Source organism: Chrysochloris asiatica, unplaced genomic scaffold (assembly GCF_000296735.1).
Source record: "Chrysochloris asiatica unplaced genomic scaffold, ChrAsi1.0 scaffold00324, whole genome shotgun sequence".
NCBI lineage: Eukaryota > Metazoa > Chordata > Mammalia > Afrosoricida > Chrysochloridae > Chrysochloris > Chrysochloris asiatica.
Genome location: NW_006408842.1, coordinates 1,671,608 through 1,690,639, shown reverse-complemented (window position 1 = coordinate 1,690,639; position 19,032 = coordinate 1,671,608). Strand labels below are relative to the sequence as shown.

The 19,032-nt window shown below is 43.2% G+C and overlaps 1 protein-coding gene across 2 annotated transcripts in view; it reads right to left on the bottom strand.

Moving 5' to 3' along the window:
- Window positions 1-561: 561 nt before the first annotated feature.
- The window catches only part of RAI14 (retinoic acid induced 14), a 94,466-nt gene continuing 75,995 nt past the window's right edge, over window positions 562-19,032 (bottom strand). The window contains exons 12-16 of one of the 2 annotated variants that reach the window (XM_006875379.1): window positions 11,921-12,039; window positions 8,761-10,296; window positions 6,651-6,800; window positions 1,466-1,531; window positions 562-659 (exon numbers count right to left, since the gene is read on the bottom strand). In XM_006875379.1, coding sequence (XP_006875441.1) covers window positions 582-659; window positions 1,466-1,531; window positions 6,651-6,800; window positions 8,761-10,296; window positions 11,921-12,039 — 1,949 coding nt within the window. In that variant the 3' untranslated portion in view covers window positions 562-581. The remainder of the gene's footprint in view (window positions 660-1,465; window positions 1,532-6,650; window positions 6,801-8,760; window positions 10,297-11,920; window positions 12,040-19,032) is intronic. The other variant, XM_006875380.1, reaches the window with a different exon arrangement.

Sequence of the window (19,032 nt, the reverse complement as noted above, 5' to 3'; positions counted from 1 at the left end):
CAAGCAGGGTGATGAGATATAGAAGGTAGATGGTGGGGGTGGGGGTGGGGTGGAGAGTAAGGAGGATAGAATTGAGTTTTTAAATGCAAGGATGTCATGACAAAAGGTATGAAATCAGCATATTATCACTAGTGCCATACTAACTTATTAAGAGATGAAACCATCTTTTGGAAGTCAAAGGCAAAAAGACCTCTGCTGTGCTGTAGGGCATAGCCCAAGTATAGGGATGGAACAGCATTCACTGAAGGGGAACCTAACCCATTACTGAGAGGGGAGCTACTCAGCTGTCAGGTGCCAAGAGGGGCACCCACCCGCCAGCATCAGCACCCATGTCACAGACTGGCTAATCGGCCTCTGGAATCTAAGGGTCTTTCACCTCTGCTGGTTTTAAAGTCTCTGGACAGTTCTAAGGAGGGCAGTCTTCTCAGGAGATCTGTCATCAGAAGTCTTTGGAATGGGAAGAAGCTATGCTAAGTCACAGTGCACACCATGCATGTGAACAACGGCAGTGGTGGTCAACAACTCTGGATCCAACACAAAGATGGGCAACAAGGGGGCAGTGTTCTTCCTAGGAATCCACTTTACTTCTTCTGCGACTGGTTTTTACACATGGTAAGGATTTGCTTCAGTACTTTCTGAACATCTTCATCCATTTGGCCCTGGGAAATGCAAATGAAAGATGCTCATTAGAACCCACGGTAAGTCATGGGACAGTCTTCTAGAGATGAGATGGCTGCTAGGAGGAAGCTGCTGGCTTTCCCTCTGATCTTTTAGATGAATTTGTTGGGTGCCATTGAGTCAATTTTGACTCATGGTTGACCCCATGTGACAGAGTAGAACTGCGCCCCCTAGGGTTTTCTTGGCTGCAATCTTTATGGAAGCAGATTGCAAGACAGTTCTCCTGTGGAGTTGCTGAGGGAGTCTGAACCAAGAAAGTTTTGATTAGCAGCTGAGCACTTAACCATTGTTCCTCACCAAGGAGGGCTCCTTAGATGGATGCTATCCCTGCCAATTCCCACATTGCTATGAGGGCCAGAATCCAAGACTGGGATTGCTCTTCCTTTGGAGGAGGATGAAGCTGGGTCTACCTAAGTGCCCAGCACAGCGTCTCTGGGTTCTTGGTTGTAGATGTGAGCCTCACTAGCCAGAATGCTAATCATCTCCAAGCCTAGGTAGTGCAGCTGGCTCTGAGAGAATCAGTATGCCTGGAAGTCAGAGCCAGCGAGTCCTAATGGGGCCAGCAGTCACGTGCTGCTTCAATTTAACAACCATTGATGAGACTGCTCCTGATACACACAGCCTGAGGTTCCTGACATGAAACCCAAAGCAAAGAAAAGACAGTTTTTAAAGCTTCCCAGTGAAAAAGGAGTCTCCCCTTTCTTCTGGTTTAATGATGGGCGTTCTGGTGATGTCTAATACTGGGTTTCTTTAGGGTATGCAGAGACTTCAAGGGGTGTGTACATACCTGCACAGCATAGAGGAGATGCATTCTGTAAACTGATATGACCTCCTGGTGTTGTTTCTTGCATTCCTACAAAAAGGCAGTTTGACATTATTAAAGTGCGTAGGAACGTTTAAACAAACAAATACAGCAAAAAACTATAGGAAAGCTGAAGCTAAATGCTGCCCATGTAATGTTCCCTCTTTAAATGCTAGTATTTAAAATTGCTGTGACATCACTGGGTTGTGCTTTCCTGAACACGTGTTAATATTTTATGGGGAAAAAAGGCTTATTCATACCATGTCTTGGAATGTCAACTCTAAAAAGAAAATTCATGGGGAAAAAAATATTATTCCAACTGATTATTCCAAATAAGTTTTTAAAAAAAATAGATGCAGGTAGACCCTGACTTAACGATATAGCTGAATTATGACAAACTATAAGACAGGAGTCCTGGTGTGGCACTGTAGGATATAAGTTCTGGACTACTAACCACAAGGTCGGCTCCTCTGAAACCCTACACAGAGTTGGAATCGATTTCATAGCACACAACAGAAACATACTTATGCTGCCCTTTTTTTTTTTTTTTTTTTTTGAGTATTTAACTCATAGACTCATTTGCACCTAAGCTTTTTATCTGTTTTGAGTTGCTTTCAAAATCTGATCCTATGTAATATGGTTTCTCAAAGAGAACAAAGCTCATAGCAGACAATCTTGATGAGCTAAACTAGACTGTTGTTTTGTTTAAAGAAGGCTTCAGGGGGTAATTTTGCTTTATGATGTCAGGATGATCTAAGGCTAGTAGTAGCTTCAGGAGTTTCTCTAACCTTGATGGTTCCAGGAAGTCTGCATTCCATGAGCACTGCAGTTCTGTTCTACATCCCGCTCCCACCTCCAGTAGGGTCAGAATTCTTCTGTAGAATCTTGGATCAAAATGTTCAGTAATGGTAGCTAGGCCCCATCCTGTTCTAGTTTCGCGGCAAAAGATGCAGTCATGCATGGAGACAGCCATCCATGCCTTCCAATTCCACCTCCTATTCTTGACTTTTCCTCCTCTGTTGTTCCGAGCAAATAGAGGCAAACTGCAAGCTTTTAAGACCCTAGGCAACTATCTAGACGGTAGCATATATATACACATATATATTTAACATTTATATGCACCTTTTTTAAAAAAAGTTTTTATTGTGAATTGAGTAATAGTTTACATGGGAGAACATCAGTTTTACGCTCATTGTTTTCTCCTCTGTGCATCATCATCTAACAGTATTTGCTTCTATTCCCTCTGCTTTTTGGGGGGAGGTACACAAAAACACTCAGGAATTTAAACAACCCAAGGGCACATTCTGCAAGCCTGCTTGCTGGCCACCAGCACACAGCCTTTCTCTTTCCATGAGTCTAGAGTCCTTAGCTGCTCTATCTCTCCATGTCCTCCTCTCTGCCTTCATCTCTGGTGTCACTGCTTCTCTGGATAGGGTCCCACGTACAGCTCATGCTCTTCTCCCTTGATGGTCCTAGGGTCCTCTGTTCCTGGACTGTAAGATTAACTACTCTCCCCTTTTTGTTATAAAACTTGTACCTTTTTCAGTTGCAACAGTCACAATTAGCCATGATAACAATTACTCAGTATTGAATCATAAGAATCTTATCTCCATCTCCTTTCATCAGACCCATCTAGACATGATGAAAACTATTCAGTGGGGATTCTACCTTCACCCATATACTCTAAAACTAAACTCCCTCTTGAAAACTTGTAAGCCAGTCACTTTGTGCCTTTATAGCCTCCCTTCAACCCCCTTTTAGGTATCCAGTGTCTAAGTTGCCTGTGTCTATCAACCCTGTATACAGAGGGGATAGGATTGATCCTTGATGTGAAGACTCCTTCCCTATCAGTTGGTACAAGCCATGGTATTTTCAATAACCTCATATGCATGGAAAGCTTGACAGTGAATTAGGAGGACCGTAGAAAAATTGATGTAGAAAAAAAGAAGTGCAGCCAGAGTGCTTCTTAGAGGCCAAGATGGCCAAACTTCGTCTCTCATACTTTGGACAAATTGTCAGGAGAGACCAGTCACTGGAGAAGGATATCATGTTTGGTAAGGTGGAGGGTCAGAGAAAAAGACGAAGACCCCCAATGAGATGGATTAGCCAAGTGGCAGCATCGATGGACTCAAGCGTGGCAACAGTAGTGAGGTTGGCCCAGGATTGGGCAGTGTTTTGTTCTGCTGTGCATAAGGTCACTATGAGTCGGTACCAACTCGATGGCACCTAACAACAACAACAACAATGTATAGGTAAAGTTCATCAAATTATAGCAATATACACTTGTTTTCTTTATCAAAAATAGTTTTTTTTAATCTTCCTCTATTTGAGTTCTGAGCATCAAGCCATCACAGCTACATTGAATGAGTACTATTTACAAGTTTGGGCGTTCTTGTGCGTCTCCTCTCATTTCATATCTGCTGAATGCTTCACTCTCAGCTCTAGCCCTCTGTGGCTATGTCCTTGTACATGGGCTTAAGAGTCCCCAGGTCTCATCATACTTTGGACCAAGCAGCCCTTCCTCTTCTCTCTCCCCTCTCCAGGTCATTGGGAGTCTATGGAACATGGTTGAACTCAGCCCATTTCTTCATTGCTGCCTTTCCCCTTCTTCCACTCACCAGTAGACCAACGTGGTTGCCAGCAAGCTTACATGCCTGCTCGTGTGTACTCTTTGAGTTTCAGTCTTGAAGATGGGTTTGTCCTGATGGGACTTGATTGCTTGCCTTGATGGCTTCCCGGCAAACAACTTGCTTGTCCTTGTAATAGCCAATCAGACAGTAGCATATATTTCTTAATTTAAAATCTAACTTATGATATATTTGAATTATGACAAACTAGACTTAAATAAATGACTGTCCTCTTTTTTTGAACATTTAACTCATAGACTCGTTTTCTCCTAAGCTTTTCATCCATTTGATTTGCTTTTAACAATTTGATCCCATAAAGGAGTTACTAATCATTCATTACATCATTGTTAGGTGCTGTCAAGCTGATTTCAACTCATAACGACTGCACATGACACAGAACTGTCCCAAAGGTGTTTTGTTTAGACTCTAATCTTAATGGAAGTAGACTGACAGAGCTTCCTCTTGCACAGCTGTTGGATTGATCTGAAGCATCTTTAGTTAGCAATTGAACACTGACCCATTGTGCCAACAGGGCTCTTTACTGTTGTTGTTAAGTGCCATCAAGTCAGTTCTGACTCATAGCAACCCTGTATAGGGTTTCCAAGGAGTGACTGGTGGATTTAAACCACCAACTTTGTGGTTAGCAATTCAACGCTGATACCATTGTATAATTCTCAAGCACTCAATAATTCAGCTACCATTGTGCTGAAGAATCAGAAGGGTAGCACCAATCTAACTGGGTCCTCAGTTCAGCTACTCATGCTTTTATTTTCCCTTGCTGAAGCTATTTCTCTAGTTCCTCTCAGTGACTAGTTTAAGGATCTTAGTTCTGACCTAGTCTCATTTTACCAGGAGAACAGTGACCTACAGGATACAGTAAGGGGCATTTGCTATCTCTAATTATGACCAGAGAGAACTCTCATGACCTAAGAACCAGCATCGAATTTTGTGGTCCCAAATTACAGAACCTTGACTTCTGTACTGAAGACATCATTAAATCCAGCTCCTATACTTAACTGGAAGTTAGAGAAAGTCCGGAAATGAACCCTTAACAATTAAAACCTTAACAGACATTATGATGTTGTTGTTAAGTGCTATCAAGTTAGTTTCAACTCATAGCGACCCTGTATAGGGTTTCCAAGAAGTGGCTGGTAGGTTTGAACCATGAGCCTTGCTGTTAGCAGTCCAGTGCTTGTCTTACAATGCCACACCAGGACTATTATGAGGTAAGCTAAATGCTGCCACCTAAAAATGTCCACATCCTAATCCCTGGCACCTGTGAATATCACCTTCTGGGGGAAAAGGGGGATTCCTGGTGTGGGGCTGTACAAAAAAGCACTGGACTACAAGGTCAGTTTGAACCCCAAGGTCAGCAGCTCATATCCACCAGTCATTCCTTAGAAACCCTATATGCAGGGCCACTATGAGCTGGAATCTGCTCGACGGTACTTACAACAACAAATGAGAAAAGAGACTTTGAAGATGGAATAAAGTTGAGATTTGAGATTCGGAGAGAGATTATTTTGGATTGTTGCTGTTTTTAAGTGTGATCAAGTTGGTTCTGACTCATAATGACCCCGTATAGGGTTTCCAAGGAGCAGATGCTGAGCTTGAACCACCGACCTTGCAGTTCAAACCAAGCTTGCAGTCCAGTGCATTAATCCACAGCACCATACCAGGATTAACCAAGTGTCATCCCTAAATGTGATCACAAGAGTCCTTATAGGATAAGGCAAGAAAGTCAAAAGCAGAAGAAGACGGGAAGATAGAAGCAGAGTTTAGAGGGATATACATTAGAAACAGAGAAAGTGTCATGAACTAAGGTGTATCAGTGGCCTCTAGAAGCTAGAAAAGGCAAGGCAACTGCTTGTCCTTTAGAACCATCCGAAGGAACTCTTGCCATTTTCTGAACTCTAACCTCTAGGGCTGGTAGCGTAGTGGTTACAAATCAGGCTGCTAACCTCAAGGTTGGCGTTTGAAACTACCAGCTGTTCCATGGGAGAAAGATGACGCTTTCTGCTCCCGTAAAGATTTACAGCTTTGGAAATCCTGTACAGGGTTTCATGACCCCATGGTGCTTAAGAACAACAACCTCTAGGGCTGACCTAGAATTAAATCGCATTGCCTTAAGCTACCACGTTCCAGGTGATTGTTACAGCAGCCATAGGAAATGAATACAGATACCAAAAGGCTTTCTTGGGTTAAATAAGAAGAGAAGTCAAGAATCAGCTTCAGATACACAACTACCAGAGATTCTGGCTCCTAAGAAGAAAAAGCTCTTGCCACAGCCAGGGATGGTACTAAATGTTGCAGAAAGGTGTGGGTATGTCCACCAGAGTTCCTCCCAGCTGTGCATCTCCTTATATCTTACTGCACATACCCACAGAGAATTACACCCTTGGTGCACCTCCCCCAAAGAATTCTTCAGTCAAGTGCCCGCTCAAGTAGAGAACTCCATGAGCTGGGAATCTTATCTTTCCCTCCACCTTGACAGTGGCCTTGGCCCGCCCCCTAACCAGGCTGTAGAACCAAGCTCCACTCACTGCCAGCTGGGTCTGGAGCTGTTTGACCTGCTGCTGCAGGGTTTCCAGGTGCTGAGTCTGCCTCTTGGAGGAGCTCGTTGAGTAGGAGAGCTGGGAGAGGCTGTTCAGGGCCTCCTTCAATTTGGTGACTTCCTTCGCCATCTCATTTATCTACCGAGAAAGGACAGCCATACCAATCAGCAAGAAGCAAAGTTTCAGACGTTCCTAAGTCTCAAACAGTCATCTCTATTGGCCTCTGGGACTTGAGACTTAGAAACGAATCTTTTTTTCCCTAAAAGAGAAATTCACAAAATGAAATCAATCCAACCCAACAAATGCCTCTAAATCTGTCATTATGTTCAGATAAAGGCCCTGAATTACATATTTTGTTTCAGTGAATGCCAGGAACAAAAGCTGTGATGTTGTTTTCCTTCTTTTATTGTGTAAGAAGGCAACAGGACACAGGATTGCAGGCATTCTTTATCTGAGGTGTGATAAATACATAGTTCTTACCCTGAGATTCCTCAGATGGATAATAGGGAGTGTGGTCTAGGAACCCTGGTATCTCTGGACATCTTGCTTTACAGTGAGCATAACCCTCCTGCTTTGGGCTTGTGAAGATCTTTTCAAACACTCATTGGAAAGGAATAAAAGACAAAGAGTGCTCCAATCTCGGTGATTCAAAGGGTTCAGCTTGACTAGCTAAATGGTTGGTGGCTCGAACCCACCTAGAGGTGGCTTAGCAGACAAGTCTGGCAATCTGCTAAGTGGCTTCTGAGAGGTGGCAGTCTTGAAAACTCTGGAACACAGTTTGCTCTGCACACATTGGGTCACCTGGCCAAGAGTCAGAATCAACTCCAGGGCAATTGGCAAGAGGTGTTCTAATGAACACAGAGTCGATTCCTGCATGCCCTCCTTCACTTTCTTCCATATCCAGTGGCATTTCTGACTACCTGTCACCCACCTCTGCCTCTTCCCTCCCATATGCCTTTGAGAATGAGGACCAGGGAGTGTGGTTTTTATCCTCACTCAGGTAAAGGTCATGGAGCCTAGAGAAGCAGGATTAAATCTGAGAGTATTTTAGCTTCCGTCGGACAGAAGAATTTTGGATTCCATAAGACCTGAAGTTCTAGATGTGTCAAACACTTTTTAGTTTGTGGGTTCACATCTAATACCTGGTTCTGTAAAATGATCTTTTAAGTACAAATGAGTCCTGGTGTGGTACTGTGGGTTAATGTGCTGAACTGCAAAGTCAGTTTGAACCGCAAGGTCGGCAGTTCAAGCTCATCAGCTGCTTCCGGAAACCCCATACAGGGTCGCTATGGGTCGGAGTTGACTGAGGACACTTAGCAACAAGTGCTATATGGAGTCCTGGTGTGGCACTATAGCATAACCTCTGGTTGGTTTGAACTGCAAGGTTGGTGGTTCAAACTCACCAACTATAAGTTGGAATTGACTCGAAGGCACTTAACAACAATACCATATATGTGAAAATGCTTTACTATAAGCGAAATCTTAAGCTCTATTTTTTCCTTTTCTTTTTAAAATCCAACATAGTAAGAATATGTAAATATATACGATTCTTTCTGTCGTGCTGGAGACAGATATAGTTCATGTGCACAGCCTCAGGGCAGCCACAACAGGTTAGTGCTAACAAATGTATTGTGTGCCATCAAGTTGATTCCAACTCAGAGCCCTAAATGGCAGAGTAGAACTGCCCCATCGGGTTTCCTTGCTGTAAACTTGGTGGAAGAAGATCACCAGGTCTTTTTCCAGCAGAGCTGCTGGGAGCTACTAACCACTAACCTTTCAGTGAGCAGCCAAGTGCTGAACCATGTGCCACCAAGACTCCAAATGTGACAAATGCCAAATACATGGAAGTTGAGAGGCTTATTGGTGTTGTGTGCTGTCAAGTCGAGTCTGCCTCATGGTGACCCTAAAGAACACAGTATAACTGCCCTATAGGGTTCCCTAGGATGAGACCTTTATGGGAACAAACTGCCAGGTGTTTTGCTTCCCGTGGAGCAGCTGGTGGGTTTGAACTACCAACTTTTCAGTTAACAGCCAAGCCCTTGACAATCATTGAACCACGAAGGTCTTAGAAAGTTAACAGAAAGAGAATGTCACCAACCTTCTTATCTTTATCCTCCTCCAGTTTTAAAGAGCTCTCAGAAGATCTCTTCATCTCAGCAAGGTCTTCCTGAGACTGCTGGAACTTTTGCAGAAGTTCATTTATTTCTTGCTCTTTGGACTTTAAGAGCGTCTGAATAGTCTCCTTTTCCTTTTTTATTTGCGAGACTTCACTTCTAGTTTGGGCAATCTCTGAATGAGCTTTCTCTTTCTCTTTCACCGAATCCTTTAGTTTCGATGCCAGCACATTCACTTCACTTTCTAAAGATGACTGGAGCTTTTCATAAGAAGACCTGGGCACCATCGCATCGGTCATTGCTGCTTTCTCTTCTAAGAGTTGTCGCTCCAGCTTGGCCACTTCCACCTCTTTGCCTGCAAGGTGCTCTTTGAGACGGCTTATTTTTTCCTCCATCTCTTTTGCCGTAGTCCGCAGCGAGGTTATCACTTGCAAATGTTCTGTGATGGAAACAGAGTTCTCTTTTTGGGCATCTACCAGCTGTTTGAGCTGGGTCAACTCATTTAATACTTTGGAATACTGAGACTTCATTTCAGACAGAGCCTCTTCTGCTTTAACCTTGGATACACTTGTCACTTGCAGCAGCTTCTCATGCTCCGCTTTATGGATGTAGTCGGCTGTGACGTCTTCTAGGGATTTCCTCTTCCTGTAGTCCTCCAGCTCGGCCTGGGCTTCTTTGTACAGCTGAGATAGCTCGCTCACCTGCTTATTGAGTTCATCGATCATCCTGTTCATGGCTTCTTTCATGTCCCCCGCTTCATCACTGGCTTCCTGGGCCACCTGACTTTGTAACTTGTCTTTTAATTTCATGATCTCTTCTTGGGCCTCTTGGTATTTCCCAAACAAAAATGCTTTCTCCTTATTCATATTCTCAATAACAGAGCAATACGAACTTTTCATTTCCTCTACTTCTTCTACAGGTGGCTTCATCGCCACTACCTTCTCCTTCTCTTCAAGTCTGCTTTCCAGTTCTCTCACTTTCTCTTTATTTCTTTCACTCTCTGCTAATGCATTCTGAAGATCCTGCTTTAGCATATCGAGCTCCTCCTCGGTGATTCTCAGTTCGTGGAGACGGGAGTAACTTTCCACGCGCTCTGGTGAGGCAAGGTCCAGCGTCATCTGCTTCTGCACACTGAGGACCTCTTTCATGGCTTCCTCGTATTTACTTTGCGTTTCTTTCAGTTTCTGGCTGAGGTCGGAGCCATTCTCAGAAATCTCTGTATTGTTGAAGCCTGTCAGCGCTGTCCCTCTGGACTGGAGTTTGGTCTGGAGCTGCTGTTTTTCAGCTTCAGAGATCTCCAATCTCTTTTCCAAGTCTTGCAAAATCTCTTGTAGTTGCTGAATCTTGACATCACTGTTTGTAGTGGACTTACCCATGGGATGGGTTGAAGCAGAGGGAGGTGATTTGCAGTCTGGGGCAGAGGTGTCATTTGATTTGCTCAGGGATGGAGCCAGGTCAGTTTGGGTGGAATGGTAAGAATCAAAACTTAGGTCTGTGTCTGCCTCCTTGGGTGTTTTGGCCTGAGGGAAAGACAAACAAGTATTAAATGGCATCAGTACTGAGGCAGGGGTCCTGGTGTGGTGCTGTGGGTTAATGTGCTGGACTGCAAAGTCATTTTGAACTGAAAAGTCAGAGGTTCAAGCTCACCAGCCATTCCTTGGAAACCCTATACAGGGTTGTTATGGGTTGGATGGAACTGTTAGTCATAATTGGTCATTATGGGTTGGACGGCACACAACAACAACAAAAATATTGAGGTAAGATGAGGAAGCAATTGGAATGGGAGGACCAAATTCAAAATGAAGTGATGGGCAAACAGCACAAGCATTTTGTGTACTTGATGCCCCATGAAAAATACATGAAACTGATCAGGTAGTTCTCTTAAGAGGGCAGATTATTTATGCCACTTTTAAACCACTGGAATTCATTTTGACTGAAAACCCTCTGACTCAAAGAAAAAAATCTTTCATTTCCCGTTTCTCATATGATTCTAATTTTCAAAGGGGCAATGAGCTTGCAACAGCTTTACTAAATGAATGGCTAATATTATATAGAATATTACTGACAATGACTAGTATATATATGTAGGGAGCATGGTGATTTCGTATGATAAGCATTGGACTATGAATCACAAGGTCTGTGGTTTGAGCCTGCCAGCTGTTCTGCGAGAGAAAGCGGAGGCTTTTCTGTACCTGTGAATATTTAAAGTCTTGGGAACCCTATACTGGGTTGCTATGAGTCAGAACCAACTTGACAGCACTTAACAAATAATATATAATACATGAATATATGGGGGGGCTTCAAAAAGTTTGCAGAACTATTGAATGAAAAGGTAATGGGATTTTCCCACAAACTTTTGGAAACCTGTTGTTGTTAAGTGCCGTTGGGTCAGTTCTGACTCATAGCAACCCTGTACATAGGGTTTCTGAGACTGTGAATCTTTGTGGGAACTGAAAGCCTCTTCTTTCCCCTATGGAATGTCTCGTGGGTTCAAACTGCCGACCTTGTGGTTCACAGTCCAGTTCTTCTCCTACAGAGCCACGGTGCTCCTTTTGTAAGCATATATATGGAGCTCTGGTAGCACAGTGGTTACAAATTGGGCTGCGAACCACAAGGTCAGCAGTTCCAAACTACCAGCTGTTCCATGGGAGAAAGATGAGACTTTCTGCTCCCGTAAAGATTTACAGCCCCAGAAACACTATACAGGGTCTCTATGAGTCAGAATCAACTCCACAGCATGTAACTACTAACTACTATATATGTAATTTACCAATGTACAGAAATAGTGTTAATGACTAAAACTCCCAAGAAACTCTACAGTGCTTAGGACTAACTGCATTTAAGAAAAACTCATATAACTGTCTAAAACAGAGCATCTCCACTACTACTTGCTGTCAAGTCAACCCTGAATCAGAGCAACCACTCCTGGTTCCACAGAAGTTTCAAAGGTAGAGTTTTCCTAAGTAGACCACCAGGCCCTTCTTTGGAGGCGCCTCTGAGTGGAAGTGAATCCCCAACCTTTTAGTTAGTTTGCTGAGCCTGTTAACGGTTTGCAACTAATGTAAATGCTTAAAGTAAAATAGATATCCTTGAAAACCCCAATAGCTTGACCTTGTATTCTGTAGTAGCAATCTATTTACCTACCTGTAATTTATCTTGCAATTCCTTGTTGTGTAAGGTAAGGGAAGCAACTTTAGCTTGTAATAGGGCAAGAAGATCTTGTTGGTCAGCTTCGGAACTTATATCCAACAAACTATCAGCACCTTAGAATAGAGACAGACAATTTAAAACAGTATAAAAAAATTAAGCGATTTGCTCGCCAACCCTTAACAAACTCACCTTCTATCCCAAAGCTAGCTCTTCCTAGTCCTCCACTAATAAATAGACTAGATGCACAAACAGCACTTTTCAGACTGGAGTTTCCTCACTGCCGTATTCCTAGCACGATACTAGATACATGGGCGCATATAAGCTGCTTCTGAAAACAGATGGATCTGGCCATACATATTCCGTTCACCTGATTAAGTTCTAAAATGCTGGCTGCTTTGGTTCCCACCTATATCCAATAGTCCCATTGTGTCAGTGATTGTCTTGTGAAATCTCCCATGAACTGGCTTCATTTCTTATCCTTGGTTAAGATGTTATCACTTTACATGGAAACGCTCTTAACAAGTCTCTGTCTCTCTCTTCTCCCTGATAGAAGGCAGTTTGCACAGCAAGGTCACATTACTCTCCCTAAAGCATAACATGATTGGGTCAATCTTTGGGTTCAAGTGATTTAATTGTTCTTCCAAAAATTATCTCAAAAATCTTTCAGCTGGGTTAAGAGCTGCATGACCTGGCCCAATCAAGGTACCTTGATTTTATTAATCACTGCTTCTTTCTGTAGCTTTCCATTAGTCTCAAAATACAGGTTGTGGAGAAGAGATTGAAGTTGTCAATGATTTCATTTTTCTTGGATCAACTATCAACACTCATGGAAGCAGCAGTTAAGAGATCAAACGACATATTGCATTAGGCAAATCTGCTGTACAAGATCTTTTTAAAGTGTTGAAGAGCAAACATGTCAGCTTGAGGACTAAGGTGCGCCTGACCCAAGCCATGTTGTTTTCAATAAGTTCATATGCATGCGAAAGCTGGACAGTGAATAAGGAAGATCGCAGAAGAATTGATGCTTTGAGTATGGTGTTGGAGGGGAATATTGAAAGTGCCATGGGCTGCCAAAAGAACCAATAGATCCGTTTTGGAAGAAGTGCAGCCAGAGTGCTCCTTAGAGGCCAAGATGGCCAAACTTCGTCTCTCATACTTCAGACATATTGTTAGGAGGGACCAGTTGCTGGAGAAGGATACCATGTTTGGTAAGGTGGAGGGTCAGAGAAAAAGAGGAAGACCCCCAATGACATGGATTGGCAAAGTGGCAGCACTGATGGACTCAAGCATGGCAACAGTAGTGAGGTTGGCCCAGGATCGGGCAGTGTTTTGTTCTGCTGTGCATAAGGTCCCTATGAGTCGGTACCGACTCGATGGCACCTAACAACAACAACAATGGGTCGGAATCGGCTTGATGGCACTTCACAACAACAAAAAAATCACACTTTCAGGAGTCCTGGTGTGGCACTGTGGGATAAAGCACTAGACCACAAGGTAGATTTGAACCATAAACTCGGTGATTAAAACTCCCCAGGTGCTCCTTGGAAACCCTATACAGGGTCGCTGAGTTAAAACAGACTCCATGGCACTTACCAACAACGACACCATCAGACCTTCTATGTTCTCAACACCAGGTGGATCTTTTGATTCTTTAGCTGTCCTTCCAGCATTGCTGTGTCTACATGAAAAACTGTTACACATCTGTTGTGGATTGAGTTACGTCTCTCCAAAGTATGTGCTGGGGTCCTACCCTCCCCTACCAAAGGATGTAATGCCATTTCAGGACTAGAGCTTTCTTTGCTATGTTAATAAGATGTACAATAGTATGTATACTTAGGGTATGCCCTGAGCCTACTCACTTCTAGCTAATAACAAGCAGATCAGACACGGAAGGACGCACAAACTGGGGAAGTCAGTAGCTGAAAGAAAGATGAGGGTCCTCCACCAGAGCCGGCAGAGAGAGCCTTTCCCTTGAATTCAGACTTCTAGCTTCTGAAATTCTGAGAAAATACATTTCTCTTCATTAAAACCACATACTTGTTAGAGCAGCACCAGCTCACTAAGACAGGATCCTTAAAGACCCATGGCAAACATTTGTTCCACGAAAGCACTTGCTGATCATCCCATCATTCTCTGAAGCCAACAGTAATCACTAAACCACACATGGGGAAATATTACTGATTACCATGCTGAATGAACATCTAAAACACCATTACTCAAGGTGCTAAAAGGAATTTGCTCCAGAATTAATTCAACATACAGCTTCTTTGATGCAGAAAGTTTTCTAATGGAAAAAGAAAATGTCAGCTGAGCAAGACTGTGCCCTTGACAAAGCTAAAAGACGTTCTGGTGAAAACTCCTTATTTATTACGTTTATGGACCATACTTTGATTAGCATGGACTGAAATGGTTTCCTGCTGTGCTGCTCATTTCTCACAACCATTTAATGCAAAGATGAACATTTTAACCTTTTAGGAAGCATGCATAATGTGTTTCTTCACTGAATAGCTTGCTTCTGATGTCTGTTTGATGCTCAAGACATATCTGGGTCCCCTTGATGGGAAGTCTGCTGGGGCTGAAATGAACCTGGAGGTTAGGGCCAGGGCCACAATTCTAAACAATAAAAATTACTTCAAGGATACAATGGACTGTTTGAAAAGCATTCAGTTAATAGTTGGTCAGTTATATTAGAATTAATCTTTGCCAGGAATGACCAACTTCTGTATTTTAAAAATTCTGAAAATTCAAGGGTTCAAACATATATAAAATGCATAACAGATTAAGAAACGGAATGCTGAAGCAAATCGGGACCTTAGAAATCAGCCGTCTGGGGTTTCCCAAATGCTGGTCTGCAGATGTCTCTATTTTTAATGAATTCTGAAGGTACTGGAGTACATTCTTAGACATTAAACCCTTAAAATGGACTCTCAAAGGATATTGTTGTTGTTGTTACATGTTGTTGAGTCAGTTCTGACTTAAATCAACACTATAATGTGGTTTCTGAGGCTGTAAATCTTTGCAGGAGCAGAAAGTCTCATCTTTCTTCCTCAGAGCAGATGGTGGGCTCGAACTGCTAACTACATGGTTCACAGTCCAGTGCTTATTGTATAGATCCACTGTGCTTCCTTCATAAAGGACTATTATTGGTGTTAAATGCCATCAAGTTGGTCCCGACTCATAGCGACCTTGTATAGGGTTTCCAATGAGTGTCTTGTGGATTTGAACTGCCAGTTTTGCAGTTAGCAGTTGGATGCACTAAACTCTGTCTGTGTGAAATCGGTGAGACTGTGTATGATTTCATTAACACTCTGTCTCTGAACATATCCATTTAAAATCTGGAGCAGAAAAGCCAGACAGTGGAAGCCAGCAGGGTACGTTCAGCTCAGCTTAGCCCAGCCCCCTTCCCAGAACGAACTTGCTGCTCAGCTGCAAGAAGTCAGTCAGCTGACAGCCTCCAGCTGTTGGCTACTTCAGGGTCCACTTCAACTTTGGAGCCAAGGCCAGTTCTTCCCAGGCAACTCCCGGCAATAACAGAGAACATGGTAGGGACACCAGGGTCTGGCCTTTGTACCAAATGCAGAATTCCTCCAACGGCATCTTTGTCACATGTGCCTTGCAGTCCCAACCCAAACCCTACAAAGCCTGTAGTATTCCATCTCTCTCTCAGCCCTTGCCTCCCAGAGGGTCCAGCTAGGACACCCTATCAGAAGTGGACTGAACTGCAAGTGGGAAGAGGCCTGGGTCACTCACTACCGTGCAGGCAAGGAGGACCCCACCCTTGCTAGTCGGTGGAGCCCAAGTAATTCCTGGCTTAATGTGACAGCCCACTTGCTAAAACTTTCCCTGTCATCTCAGGAGGATGTGATGGTGCAGGAGAATGACTTGGCTGGTGGGGTGATTTTTTTTTTTCCCCAAGAAAAATGAGAGGGTGGGGACAACGCCTATAAGAGCAAGGAAATGGGTTGGTTGTTATACTATTGCATTGATTTCCTGCAGAGGGATTATGAAACGCCAAAGGTAGTTATACCATTGAAAACAAACCATAAAGATAAGAAGGCCATTTCTCTAACTTTTGAAGTGGCTCTACACTGCTAGAGTGGGGGAAAAAAGACAAAAAACAGGAAAAGCTGAAGACTACATTTAGGATTTAACAGTTAAGAGCTGTCTATGGAATGCTCCATCGAGCCAAATCTGGAATGCAAACGTAAGAGCCCTGTTGGAGAAAAGCTGGGGACTCTGACCTCTGGGGTGGGATATCTCGTGGATGATTTGGAAGGTTTTGGTTTTCTAGGCTCATCTGAGCCCGTGTCTGCAGAGGGGGCCTACTGTTCTCTATGGAAGGTTAGCACTTCCCATTCCTGAGGCAGAAGGCACTGCAGAAGGCTCTCCCCAGCAAGACAATAGGGATGTCTTCAGGATCTGCTCTCACCTTCTTCAGGCCGCCAGGCCAAACCAGCCAGCTATGTGCTGGTCCTGACTGGGGAAGAAATGGACTCTACACTACAGAAACGACAAGATTTAAAGGCATAGACTGCAGGACTGGGTTTGAGGGTATTTAATGTGGCTGAAACCATTAAGACTAATGAGAGAGAGTTATTCACTTGGGTATGGAATTTGGAATTTCATACCCCAGCAAGGACCCCAGGGGACAGCGCTATAGTAGTTTGCTAGTAGAGTAGTAGAGTGGTTCCTAAATGTCTGGAAGAGCGATGGCTCACACCAACTAAAATGCCTGAATTTCCAAGGAAGACAGTGGAGGAAGGAATGAAAAGTCTCAGGGAATTTGGTATGTTGGAGTGAATAATAATGTATGTATAATAAGTAGAACTCAAGGGGGTGTGCACACCCATGAAACCACCACAATCAACCCATAGATATTTCCACGACCTCCAAAGCCTCCTGTGCCTTATACCATCCAACCCCTACTACACAACCAACTCCCAGACACCCACTCCTCTCCCCCCTTCCCCCCATTCTCTAGATTTCCTATAACTACAATGATACCACGCAGTAAGAATGCTCTTGGATCTGGCTTCCTTCACTCAGAATGACTCTGATATTCATCCTATTGCTACATGTACGGCAGTTTGCTCCTTTATATTGCCGAGCGGTATCAGTTTATGCTACTGTGATGCCGAAAGCTGTTCCACCAGTATTTTAAATACCTGTGGGGTACACTCATGGTGGACAGGTTTCAACTGAGCTTCCAGACTAAGACACACTAGGAAGAAGGAGGGGTGGACTACTGCTGAAGCTTTGTTGTTTTTTTTGTTGTTTTTTTTGTTGTCAAGTGCCAACGAGCCTGTTCCGATTCATAGCGACCCTGTAGAGGGTTTCCGACCTTGCGGTTCATACAGACCTTGCTGTCCAGTGCTTATCTACAGTGCTACACCAGGACTCAAAATATTTAGCTACTGAAAATCTTGAGCAGTGGCACACTGTCAGATAGCACCAGACTACTGAATCCTGAAACATGATGAATAGCACCAGAAGAGTATCAGATATCATGCTAGAAGATGAGCCCTTCTTTTGGAAGGCACACAAAACACGACTGGGGAAGAGCTGCGTCTTCAAAGGAGAGTTGATTGTGAAAGCTTCTGAAACCTTCATTTGCTAATGGGGCACACTTCAAAATGAGGAGAAGCAGCTATAAACATTTGTTAATAACTGGAAGGCAATGTACAAAGTACGAATCTAAGAAAACTGGAAATTGCAAAAAATTAAATGGAAGGTTCCCTCCTCCCATGGAACCCTCACACAATAGGTTGCTGTACACTGGCATCAACCTGGACCATGCTTACTTAGATATAACTTACCAAGAGGCGTGCCTGCATGGTGAAGATGGTTAAGCACTCTGCACCTAACTGAAAGGTGGCCAGTGTAGAAGCAGTTTTTAAAGGACATTTACTCTGATTGGTCTCTCCCTGTCTGGAGCAAAGAAGAGTAAAGAAAATCAAAGACATGAGGAAACAATTAGTCAAAAGGACTAGCAGACCATGTGAGCCCCAGCCTCCAGGAACCTGACACAGAAGAACTAGATGGTATCTGGCTGCCACTGCTGACTGCTCTGAAAGGAATCACAATAGGAAATCTGAGATAGAGTGGGAAAAAATATACAATGAAACCCAAGAGTCATTAAAAAAAAAAAACAAACAAAAACCAGGTTTACTGGTTTGCTAGAAACTGATGAAACCCTCTCGACTATGGCTCTTAGTCACCTTTCACGTCTGGAAAGGAACTCGTCCCCATGGCTCAACTCTCAACCAATCAAAAGACAGGCCTGTAAGAAGAACAATAACATCAGGGAGGTCAATGCTCTTTAGAACACTCAACCAGGGATAAAGCGCAGAAGACAGGAAGGAACAGGATAGAAGGATGACTGGAAATGGTAAACTCCGGGAGGAAGTGGGTAGAGTGCTATTACATTGTAGGGATTGCAACGAATGTCACAAAAACAAATTGTGTATGAATTGTTGAAAAGAAAACCAATGTGCTCTGCAAAAGTTTTTAAATAAGAGAAAAAAAAATGAAAAGGAAGGCATAAAGATTGATATTGTAGGTACTAGTGAGCTGAACTGGACTGGTATTGGCCATTGTGAATTTGACAGTCATATTGTTTACCATGCCAGGGATGATGACTTGAAGAGGAATGGTGTCACATTCATTATCAACAAGAACAGTTCAAGATCTATTCTTCAGTATAATGCTATCTGTGATAGGAAAATATCAATACTGCTACAAGAAAGACCAGTTAATATCATTATTATTCAAATTTATGCCCCAACCACTAAAGTACTGATAAAGTGATGATAATAGAGAACAATTCTACCAACTTTCTTGAACACATCCCGCCAGAATTTAGAGATCATCTCAAGAACAAATTTGATACAGTAGACACTAATGACCAAAGACCAGAAGAGTTGTGAGATGACTGAAAACACAGCATAGGAAAAAGCGAAAGTCATTAATAAGACAATAAAGAAGAAAAAGAGCTCTGGTAGCGTAGTGGGTACGAATTGGGCTGCGAACCTCAGGGTCAGCAGTTCGAAACTACCAGCTGCTCCATGGGAGAAAGATGAGGCTTTCTGCTCCTGTAAAGATTTAAA